Below are 12,174 nucleotides of genomic sequence, written 5' to 3'. Positions count from 1 at the left end.
GTGGAAGGTGGTGAATTTAAAGACCACGAGATAGATAGAAAGAAAGAGAGATAGATACTGGAGTCTTGCCATTTATTTTTTTTTCTTGTTGTTTGTTTACTTTGTTTAAATGAAGCAAATTTGCTGCTACAGCAAGCCTTTTTAATCGCATTTACGGTTTGGCTCATTTCTCCTTCCGTACGTTTTGACGTACACGGATATACGTACGCGGAACCTCAGTTGTAAACAAAAACGGACAATCACAACTTTCCTTTTCTGGGCTAGAACATAATAAAAACAAAAACTGGTTTATCTCGTCAATCAGAGTTTTTTAAAGGTAAGTGTCAGCACGATAACTATGTTAAGTTACTCGGTGTGTCATGATGTAGTGATAAAGACAAGAGATGATTTGTTATGTAATCTCTCCAGCTGTTGAGTACTCTGCACTTAGCCGCTAATGCTAGCTAACAGCTAAGCTGTCGCCGAAAACGCTTCGTTTGAGCTAAGTAGATAGCGAGTAACTTCGTACCCACTTAAGTTTCTACGTGTTTATTGGTTAACTTCCATACTGCTGACTAATTGGCTACATTTAAGAAAGCAAAGTAAAATTATTTAGCTTCAGTACAAACAAAGGAAGTAAAAAAAAAGAAAACTATTGGACGTTTATATCTAAAATGTACCGCGTTTTAGACGTGGTGCGTTTTCTCTAAAGTGTATCACGGCTTATGTTTACAGGCCAAGAAAAATAAACAATTAAATAAAAAAAAAAAAAAAAAAATACAAAGCCGGGTTAGGGGATGTCCTTCAAAGAAAAATCCAGAAAGTTTCGAAATTGAAATTGTTAATTTTCAAGAAAAAACAAAATATTATTTGACAGAATTAAAGTCACAAAACGTCATAAATTATCTGAGATAATACTGACAGATTTATATATATTAAAGAAATGGAAAAGAAAAAGTTTATGCTGCTTTTTTGAAGTAAAGGTACACTACTGTGAAAATGTCTTGAGCCTCCCCTCATTTCTTTCTATTTTGCTTTCATACAGTCAGACTGTCTGAAAGTTTGTCAGTCACATAACATAACAGAACCGATAGATTTTGGTCCCAAACAAACTGCCGCACTGTAAAAGCATACGTCAATAGAAAAGCACATAGGGGAACACTATTAGTCATGGACTGGCCTCCCCAGAGCCCAGGCCTGAACATTATTGAAGCAGTGTGGGATCACAAACGCCAAAGAAGAGCTTTGAATGTCCTTCAAGAAACTATATATATATATATATATATATATATATATATATATATATATATATATATATATATATATTTAGATATATTTGATCTAGAATGATCTAATATGCCGTCTGGTTGAAATATTAGAAAAACTACTATTTCTCTGTCTTTTTTCTTTAAAAAAAAAAAAAAAAAGGTTACAGACGTGTGGTAGTCTTTCATGAAGCGCCTGCTCACTGCCACAGGGAGACGCACTGTGGTGTTGTAGGCCTGCAGACACGAGTGCAGTCAACATGTCGAGGAAACAGACGCACAAATCTGTGCGGAGCAATAAAAAGAGTGAATTGGAGCGCAAGAGGGATGAAAGGGCAGTGCGCCGGGCCATAGCAAAAGACCGCAAGAACCGCCCTCAGGATGGCGATGAAGGTGCAGAGTTTGTCAGTTTCTCCAATCAGCTGCAAGCACTGGGGCTCAAGCTGAGAGAAGTCCCTGGAGATGGGTAAGAGCCAGAATATCAGACCTGCTCTCTCTGTGTGGTCCTGCATAAACTGATTTTTCATTTATTTCAAAGTGATCAAAATATTATGTGAACTTATTATGTGAACGCCAGTGTTGAGTCTGTAAGTTGCATTAGCTTATTGCTGTATTAAAAATAGTTTTGACTCAGAGGGAATCGTGTCTAGTAGATGAGGCTTAGTATCACAATGTAGGTACATAGGAGATTGTTCATATCCTATAACTTGGCCAACCACATCCCATGTGGTGATATCTTGAAAAATGATTCTGGCTTTAGATTGGAGCACCTGGACTTGTTTTTAATTTATTTGGATGCGGTTTTTAAAAGAGCTTAAATGTATTAAATCTGTTCTAAAAATGCCCTGTCTTTATCCTTTACATAATCAGTTATGAGGGCTCAAAAATGCTTGGAAAAAAATAAGGCTGAGCAGCTCTCTTTGATTTAAAAATTCGAACAACTTTTAACTTCATTTTGGTAAAGATTTTATATTAAACCCTTCAACCACAGGCAGTCATTTGTCATTTCCTTTTGTCCTTTAGGAATTGTCTGTTCAGAGCTCTAGGCGACCAGTTAGAGGGTCACTCCCGGGGCCACCTGCGTCTTCGCCAGGAAACTGTTGATTATATGACATCCCATCGACAAGACTTTGAGCCCTTTGTTGAGGATGACGTTCCCTTTGCACAACACTGTAAGAAAAACAAACAAACAAGCGGATAACATTGGCTTCATACGCCAAGAAAACAATGTGATTAGCTAGACTTACTCTAATTCGCAATCCACAATCTATAATGGTACCTACGCTATATTGCCAAAAGTATTTGCCTTCACACCTATACAAACTTGACTGACATCCCACTCTTAATCCATAGTGTTTAAAATGGTGTCGGCACATCCTTTACAGCTATAACAGCTTCAACTCTTCTGGGAAGAGTTTAGAAGTGTTTACGGCAGTTTTTGACCATTCTTCCAGAAGTACATTTGTCAGGTCAGACACTGATGTTGGACGAGAAGGCCTGGCTCACAGTTTCCACTCTAATTCATCCCAAAGGTTTTCTGTTGAGTTGAGGTCAGGACTCTGTACAGGCCAGTCAAGTTCTTTCACACCAAACTTGGAAGAGAAACTTGGAAGAAAGCAAACACATGGCAAGGACAGCTTTAGTCATTTTAACAGACAGACTTTAAGAGTCATGTGTTGAAAGTTCAAGAGAGCAGTTGTGGCAGTAACAACTCTGTGCTTCTTTTCCGTGCAGTGGCCAATCTTTCTCAGCCTGGTACTTTTGCTGGCAATGATGCCATTGTGGCGTTTGCTCGCAGTCAACAGGTGAAAGTGGTTATCCATCAGCTCAACACTCCACTGTGGGAGGTAGGAGCAGACACTTTCAAATTATGTCTCCTGATCTTGTGCTCTAATATAATTTGTTATATGATGTCTCTGTGGCACACCACGCTGTTTATATGTTGTGTTTTTGTTGCAGATCAACGGTTCAGAGAAGCAGGTGTGCCGAGAGCTGCACATTGCCTACCGCTATGGAGACCATTATGACAGCGTGAGACGGACAGGAGACAACTCTGAGAGTCCTGCTCAGCTCCGCATAGAGGTGTGGTGTCCTACCAGACCAGTACTTAAAGAACAGTTAGCTCTCATCTAGCATGCGTCTTTATATGTCAACACTGCACCCAATGAGCCGTCTTCTACTAGATTTTTTCTGATGTTTTTCTTGTCATTGTTATTCCCAGAATATGCAGAATTCACATGGACAGCAGCGTGAGTTTGGGGACGGTCAGAGAGACAGGCACAAAAAGTCTTCTCCTACAGCGTCAGAGGAGGACAACGTGATCCTGAGCTCCATCAAGAATCGAGGGATCCAGGGTTAGAAGTTACATTTAAATTATTAGCTGTTGGAACAAGTAGACTTCTGTGAGGGAAAGCAACATAATCATCAGAATCATGAATGCTTTGGATTTTTTTCACAGCTAGTTGTTGTGTTGATCACATAAACATCCCAGCATTGAACTGAGACTCTTAGCATGACACTAACAGAAACAGATCTGATTGTATTTGCATGTTTATATCTTTTTTGCCTCAGGTGATGAGGAAAACTTACTCCAACTGAGTGCAGCGACAATCAACGCCGAGTGGCTTGTTGGCTCTGCGGTGGGCCAGTCCTGCCAGGGCCAGTGTGCCTCTGGATCCTGTTCAGCCTGCAGAGCTGCAGCCGCTCACTGCAGTGATCCCACCCAGACAGCAGAGGGCAGCAACGTTCAAAAATCCAAGGTTGTGGACACAAGTTTCCTGCTAATTATTTGCATTATAAAGGAGCCTGTCTAGATAAATCAATATTTTATACTTCACATTATACATGAAATTGATTCACATTGGTGTTCCTAACTTGTGAAATATCTTTTTGCAGCATTGGTCATGCTTTAGCAGTTTTAAACTTTACTCAATGAGGATAACTGACTTTTTCTTTTTTTTCGGTCACCCCTAGGTCTCCAACAAGCAGAGGAAAGAGCAGCAGCGGCTCGAGAAAAAAAAGCGTCAGGAGGAGCGGCATCGACAGAAGTTCCTCCAGAGTAAAGGAAGCCAGGACCAGAACCAAAACCTGCCAGACGCTGTTACTTTAGTACCAGCTCTGAACACTCTCAGCATATAGACTGGAGCATGGCCAAAAATACCTTCTGCTACTCTTGCTACCGGTGGCTGTCCACAAAGTTTTGCACATAGTCAAAATTTCAGTCACATTGGATAACTTTTCCTAAGGAGAACCCTCTAGCATCTTCGCAAAGAGTTTAACGGTGCCTGCAAACTGGTGTGTGTGTGTGTGAGAGAGATGGGCGAATGTTGTAAGAGACGAGCGAAAGCGCATGAGTATCAGTATTTCTGTTGGGATTTTGATTTCGTTCCATCCATTCCGGGTGTTGGTGTATGTAGAAACTGCTCATATGTGGTTTAAGTACTACGTTATCTAGCTCCTTTCTATGCTGGACATCGGGCTTTTCATGACTACCACACAGACAATCTTGCACAGCCAGGCTTTTTGATTTGCCACAGACTTGAGTTTATTCTGATGTTCGTTCTGTCTGTGATCGAAGAATGAATTCAGTATTGGGGGGGGGCAGGCAGACGAAAGGATTGTTATACACAGTGTGTGTAAGGAACGTGGCAATAAATAATAATAAATCAGATTTACCTTTTTTAATTCCTGTGTGAACCCGGTAGTACGCTATGTACTATCCAGGGTGACGAGCTGTTTAAATTAAAGGTTTATGAGTCAAAGTAAGTTCCTGACATTTTCATTAAGTAATGTGTTTAAAGGTAGTATTGAATTATTTTTTTTTTAATTAATATGGCATTAAGACAAATGATTACATCATTTTAACAGACACAAAGGAAGGATGCTGACAGCTGCTCCCTTATTCACCACAGCGGGTAGAAAATGTGCTGACACTTATACATCACCTTTCTGCTCTGAGCTTTTTACTACAAGGGTAGTTTTTCTCTTTACTTTGTGTAACCCTCACACAGGTGCATCAGAGGACACAGGGGGTCCAATATCTTGCTGAAGGATACCTCAACATTTGTCTCTCCTCCAGGAAGCATACTGAAGATTGTTTGCTTCTTAACAAAATGTGTAAACCACTACACTGTGAAGCCTTTACAGAAGCTTCTCGATATTATAAAGCAAATGCAGAAATCCTGTATTTAATTTGGTTTCTTGACATTTTCCCACCCCATGTCACTGTCAAGGATCCCACTAATTTGTGCATAATGCTGTAATTTAGTTAGCCAACAACAGTAATCTGTCACCGGATATTTGTGATAAATGATCTTGCACTCAGTAAAGCTGCTGCCAATAAACGAGTCTAGTATACAGGGACATGCACGTGTTGATATGTTATTATGGATACTAACTAGCCTAATCTCATTATGTTTAATATTCCTTCAACCTTGTGTACACTGAATGTTTAAAAAGGGAAGCTATTAAATTACTTCCTGTCACGAACTCAAGTATTCCCTGAGAGCCAAAAGGTCAGATTTAGACTGCGTTTGTTTCTCCGTTTCAGCTTTTTTCTATTACCTGTGTGATATTGGTGAGAGGAGATCCCCTTAAAATTGTCATCTGAGGCAGACAGCTCAACTCACCAGATGTTCTTCTGTTTGTGAGCGGCAGCCAATCAGATGGAAGCTGGTTTAACGGGAGAAGTGCTAAAGCTACTAGCTTCAGCTGAACAGTACATGAACTGAGGGACTGAACTGTAAGAGTATTGTGTAAACAAGCACACCAAGGCCCCCTTGTAGGAGGATATAGCTAACTAAGGCTGCTGTGCCTTATAGGAAAGAAGAAACTGGTGTGTTTTATGATTTTAAATTAGAATAAAATATAATCAGCAAAATAAGTGAGTGGATATCAGACCAAGTTTAAAAAAGAAAGGGAAATATTAATAAGAGTTCAATCAAATTAACACTACAATATAAGAAAAGTTCAATTTATTAAAACCGCTTTAAAAAATTACATTAATTGAAGTCATGCTGGAGCTCATAAAGATGAGTCTGGCTTCAAACAACAAACTATGTACATTTTTCCAAACACACTGTTCAGCTGGAAGAGAGCTTGAAGAATCAGGTCGATGTAAACTTACAAAATGAGCTCGTGACAAAATATTAAACGCTAATGCTATAATATCATTAGCACTTACAGCCAACAGACTAAATAATGTCACGTGATATTTAATCTGCCTGTCCTACCAAACCACGTGAGGCAACAAAAGCTGTTTTATTGTGTTCAACTTTCCGTTTGTGAAAAGATGATGTATTGTGTCGTGTTTTTACACTGGAATAAGGTGTACAGTGGTAAACTGTGTGCTGCAAATTGAGATTCATGGGCGCATTTGGAACGCGGCAAGAAGAAAAGTCCTAAGGTTGCTTCTTAGTCCTGTTAGCCTCATGAGCCAAGATGGAATCTGACCGAGGGATCAGTAGCTCCTAAAAGTCCTGTCGGATGTTCTCCTTGTTTTCGTCTCCCTGCTGTTGCCGGAGTTGAGTGACTTCGTTTTCCAGCTGAACGATTGCCCGCTCGATCTCATAGTTCTTACTGACCAGTGACACCCAGCTGTTGAGGGCACAAATACAGATGTTAAAACAGAGGGAAAACTTCTGTGCGTCAATGATACAAACGTAAACTCTTCCAACAACATACTTAGACTCCAGCTCTCTGAGTTTGGCTCCTGCTGCCAACTGATCATTCTTACGCTGCCAGTTCAAATCCTGAATTTGCTTCCTGTGTGGCAGAACAAACACACCAACAGGTAAATATTAAAAACACATTAAACACCGTGTTGTGGAGCAAAAAGTCTGAGGCAATGAACTCACCTGAATTTGTGAAGTTCCTTTTGTGCCATCTCGATCATGAAGGCCAAGTTGCTGAAGAAAAAAATCAAACACGACACGTGTTAGCAGTATTTCCCCACAGACATCAACACTGTGCAGACTGGATCTGGAGACTGTACGCACTCGTTGTAGGCCTTCCATGCGTTGGTTCCATAATGCGACATGAGCTCCAGGTTCTCGATACGGACCGCCTGGTGCTCCAGCTGGGCCATCGAGTTGTTCACACACTCCTGCCATGCTGTAATGTCATTCTTCTGTCCTGATGAGGGTGCCGGCAACTCATACCTCAATGAGGAAAACATTTATTAAAATACTGGTGATCACCAGTGCTACCCCTCTGCCTAGTAGACACGCCGATGGTATCAACTTGAAAATCCTACATCGCTGGGTTCTTCAATTATCGCTCTCACAAGGTTTTCAGAAAACTTGACCTCTGAACTTGAGGTTGCGGTCACCGAGAACTCATCTGAGATTTTTAGTAGATGCACCTATGATAGCGTCTGTAGCTGCTATGTTGCTTTCTTTCTTTAGTTATTGCATTCACAAACTTAGGTGTCCACGCTGCCTGCCCGGGTGATGATAATACCCCAACAGCCTTTTACAGCAGAGGGTTAAACTTTAACATGTGAACCAATAAACAGAAATGAAGGCAAAAAAAAATAAAAAATAGCAGAAAAATACTAAGTTACATGTGAGCGAAGTTGGCCCCCCCACCTTCTTCAAAACCAACAAAAGTGGTATCAAACGTTTGTGCTACGTTTGTGCTGCTAAAATATTTGTTTGTGCCGCTATCATTTTAAAGATATTAAAGAAAATTTTAAGGTCAAAAGGTCAACCAGCCCCCCCACATTACCCAAATCAGACAAAATTGATGGCACTGCAAGACTGCTTTTCCACCACAGACTGGGAGATCTTTAAAAAGGCTGCCACACACGACAACACCACAGACTTTCAGGAATATACCGAAACTGTCATTGCCTACATCCCAAAATGCATCGATGATGTCACAGAGACCAGGGCTATCACTGTCCGGGCCAATCAGAAACCATGGCTCACAGGTGAGGTCTAAAGGCTCCTAAGGTTGAGAAATGCAGCCTTCAGAGCCGAGGATTAGGTGAGCCTAATACAGCAAGGGCAAACCTGTCATGTGGCATCAGAGATGAAAAGGCAGTACTCCAGGAGGATTTAGCAAAGCTTCAGCGATAGCAGAGATACTCGGAGGCAGTGGCAAGGAATACAAACCATCACAGACTACAAGCCCACTCTGCAGACCGTGGTGACACAATCCCCAGACAGTGTGTGGAGATCCCTTGCCAAAATCAATACAAGCAAAGCTCCAGGTCCTGATAACATCCTTGGACGAGCACTGACGGACTATGCTGTGGAACTCACAAATGTCTTCACAGACATCTTTAACACATCATTAGGGTCAGGCTGTCGTTCCCACATGCATTGAAGCCTCCACCATCATTACTGTACCGAAGAAGTCATCTACCTCCTGACCTTAGATGACCTCTAGAAACTTTTATTAATATCTTTGAAATGATAGTGGCACAAACAAACATTTTTGCAGCACAAACCAGCACAAACGTAGCACAAACATGTGACACCACTTTTGTTGGATTTGAAGAAGGTGGTGGGCCAACTTCACTCACATCTCAGTTACTACCCCGTTTTCCAAAGATGTTGGAATACTATCAACAACGTACATTTTAAAAAAACAACAACAACAAGAGCTGAGTTAACCGACCTGTCCGAAAATGTGGAAACCATTTAAGTGCTACATAAAATGTTGAATTTCTATTTTTTTTTTTCTTTTTTTAATGTGGTGCCAGAATCATGTATGATATGGCATGTGACTTGAACAGTTGTGTAATTAAAGAAGGGGAGGGATACAGCTACTACTGGAAAAGCAAGTCAAGTGGTATAAAAACTGTTTTTTCACAAGAATCTATGAAATCCTGTGAACAAAGAAAACCAAACACAGCACATCAACTATCAAGCACGGTGGATTTGTGCTTGTTTTGCAGCCACAGGGCCTGGGCAGCTTGCAGTCACTGAATTGACCATGAACCCTCTGTATACGAAAATATTCTTAAGTCAAATGTGACCAACAGCTGAAGCTTTGGACAAAAACTCACAGGACTGCACAACAGCAGATCAACAATTTAAGAACCACATTTTGCATCATCCTTGACAAACTTTAAATGAATGGTTGTGATCTTTGGGCCCCGAGACTACACTGCATTAAAAACACAACTTTACAGTGTAAATCAGTGAATGGGTGAACAGCCTAGAAAGAACTTAGAAGCAGTGTAGTAGGTTGACTATATGAATGCATCTCTCTTCCTCTGTGGCAAATAAGCAAAAAGCTCAACTTGCAGCTAAGCTACCATCAGGCTCTTACAGCTGGCAGGATTTACCTCTTCATACTCAGGAGTTCCATCGGCTGCCGAGCTGCCAACCGCTCAAATTCATTCCTCATTATTTCTGTCTGAAGGGGGTGAGAACAAAGAAGAAGCACCATTATTTCCTTGTCAGCAGCTGAAACCACTAAGAAAGTTTTAAACTTCTGATGAGTTCATCACCTCAAAAGCAGAGAAATCAGGAGTAGGCAGGTAACTCAGGTAGTTTTTTGTAGGTCGGTATCTTCTGGTCTCTTCTTCGACCAACGCTGCTGCCTGAAGGAAGAAACAGGATTTGTGTTTGGCACGGGGAATATTTTGCAGCCACTGGGAAATTCACTTGAAATGAATTGCATTAGAGTTGCACAATTCACTTCTTGTTATTCGACCACTGAAACACTGAGGTGTAGCCTTTTAATTAGGAATTCATCAGTTTTGAAACTGTGGGGTAATACTTACTAGTTAAAAGGTACACTTCTCTTTTTTCCATACACATGGAAAAATGAATCAGACCCTTAGAGAACATAACTTCTGATAACAGACTAGTGAAAAATCAAACATTCCCATTGCTACCATATTAAAATATTCTACTGCAACAATATATACAGGATTTGATGTCCCTTTTGTGTGTCTTATCCAAATGTTTGTCTTGTTGATCTAAAGACAGATGCAATCTTATTCTTGAAGGAGATCAATGACTGGACAAGCACAGTTATGGAGTCATTGAGCTGCAAGTTGAGAGAAGAATTTGAGAAGAAAGATAAATGTTGCTGTAAAACTGTACTAGTCTAATGGACTCCGACTTACAGCAAATCAAGAAAACATTAAATACCGCTCACATAGTAAGAGAATAAAATCCAAACATATGCAATAGACACCTTCATATTTTTGTCAGATTTAAGAAAAATCTTTAAGTGCTGAATGAGTAACTGTTTTTTGCCAAATGATGTTGCACACAATGCCGTGGGAGTGTCAGAGTGCTTTTCTGTTGTCAGCTCTCCTGTTATGCCACTTTGGTGTATGACTGTTGCAATAGCTGCTCTTACTACAGACTGTAGAGCTGCATGACACAAACAGCAGTAATCTGTGTACATTAGATGTGATGAGAGCCAATGGAGGACCCAGGGAAAAGTTTAGTAGTGACCACAAAGAAATTATTGAAAATACTGACACAAATATATATTAGTGTGCAAAAGTCTGGAGCTTACCCCTCATTTGTTTCTTGGTCATTTTTTAAAAGTTGTCTTAAGCAACAGCTCTCAGGATTTGTGAAGATCCTTCAAATGTTTTCTTTGGACACGGGCTGCTTTCTCACTTGTTTTCAGTGAGAAAACCCAACTTAAATTGTATGTTTAGATACTTTGTCACCAGCAGCCTCTTACAAAAACATCTATTTTTTCCCCCAATTTCTTTTGTTAAATCTACAAAATAAAAAATAAAAATAAAAACCCCGAAAGAATTCATAAAACATTGTTTTGGGTCAACAAGTTGATTGCCAAAGAGCTGTTAAATGGGAATTTGGCATTTCTCTGCCTGTTGTGAAATTTGAAGAAATTGAACAAAACAAGAAGTGGCAGACCTAAGAACTATGTCGTGAATTTGAAAGTCAAAATATAGCAAAGACCTGACACCGGACCTGAGAGATACATCTGGACCATCACTTGACCAATCTACCGTTCACTTCATGAGAAATTATCTCAGTGGAAGGGTAGCTGTCAAGAACCGATTCTTTAAAATGGGAAAAGGGAAAACTATTCAATTAATCGACACATCTATTTCGCTTTTTTATCTAATAAAATATTTTTGAAAAATGGGTTTTTCAAGACTTCATTTAATCTATATAATAAAGACACTGTCCTGACATGAGTTTGGTTAACAGAGCGCATTAACCAGCTTCAGATATCAAACTTATAGTGTCCGCTGAAACATTGCAGTGTGCCATGTAGCATGGTTAGCTAACACGCTGTGGTCAAACTGCCCGTTTACTCACCGCTTCTCTCACACCTGCCGCATCGTAACCTTGGTCGAAATATGGCAGAGCATCTACAAACACTTCTCCAGCTACTGAAGCCGTCCCGGCCATTTTTAATCAGTCTATATATCGTTCACTTTGTTGAATTGTCTCGCTTTCTGCTAAATAAACTCAAAACCCAAGTGTCCCCTTTCTTCTTCTTTAATTCTCGCGTCTTCTTCGAATTGGTGCTTTAGCGCCACCGCATGGTATGGAGTGTTTATCTTAATGTTTCTTCTTTGAAGCGTGGACAAAATGTATGGAGCATAGCACACATCAAAATAAAGCATGCTATGAATTCATAATTAAATGTGCAATAAAACATTAATTAGTAAATTACGTTTTCAATGTCCTCTTTTTATTTAGTCATTAACAAAGTAATTCATTATTTGATCAATCAATAGGGATTAAAAATACATATTTCTACAAACTATTAATCCATTATGAAATATCTCAACCTGAAAAGGGGTTTACAGAAAAATATATGAAATGCTTGTTAAAACATAATTTAAAAAGTAGCCTGAAATTAAAAAATTAAAACAGATTTTCGAAATAGTTGAAAAAAAAATACGATTTAATAAGAGAAATGGGTAAATGGAGTTAAAAACTGAAAGGCAAACTTTTCTGACATTTAAAATGAT

General features: G+C 39.7%; 2 protein-coding genes across 2 annotated transcripts; one reads left to right on the top strand and one right to left on the bottom strand.

The window, feature by feature from the left end:
• Positions 1-205: 205 nt before the first annotated feature.
• Positions 206-5,875, top strand: otud3 (OTU deubiquitinase 3). The gene is made up of 8 exons (XM_063463953.1): positions 206-316; positions 1,408-1,710; positions 2,268-2,416; positions 2,979-3,091; positions 3,204-3,326; positions 3,466-3,598; positions 3,816-4,003; positions 4,218-5,875. Exons 2-8 carry the CDS (start codon positions 1,505-1,507, stop codon positions 4,380-4,382), a joined length of 1,077 nt encoding a protein of 358 aa, XP_063320023.1. The 5' UTR covers positions 206-316; positions 1,408-1,504; the 3' UTR covers positions 4,383-5,875.
• A 341-nt stretch (positions 5,876-6,216) lies between these two features.
• Positions 6,217-11,700, bottom strand: bcas2 (BCAS2 pre-mRNA processing factor). Its single transcript, XM_063464118.1, has 7 exons — positions 11,513-11,700; positions 9,706-9,798; positions 9,541-9,611; positions 7,241-7,402; positions 7,100-7,150; positions 6,927-7,007; positions 6,217-6,839 (listed from the first exon to the last, which is right to left on the bottom strand). The coding sequence occupies exons 1-7, from the start codon at positions 11,603-11,605 to the stop codon at positions 6,713-6,715; spliced, it is 678 nt and encodes a 225-aa protein (XP_063320188.1). The 5' UTR covers positions 11,606-11,700; the 3' UTR covers positions 6,217-6,712.
• Positions 11,701-12,174: the final 474 nt, after the last annotated feature.

Source organism: Pelmatolapia mariae, linkage group LG20, assembly GCF_036321145.2.
Source record: "Pelmatolapia mariae isolate MD_Pm_ZW linkage group LG20, Pm_UMD_F_2, whole genome shotgun sequence".
NCBI lineage: Eukaryota > Metazoa > Chordata > Actinopteri > Cichliformes > Cichlidae > Pelmatolapia > Pelmatolapia mariae.
This window is presented reverse-complemented; position numbering and strand designations above follow the sequence as displayed.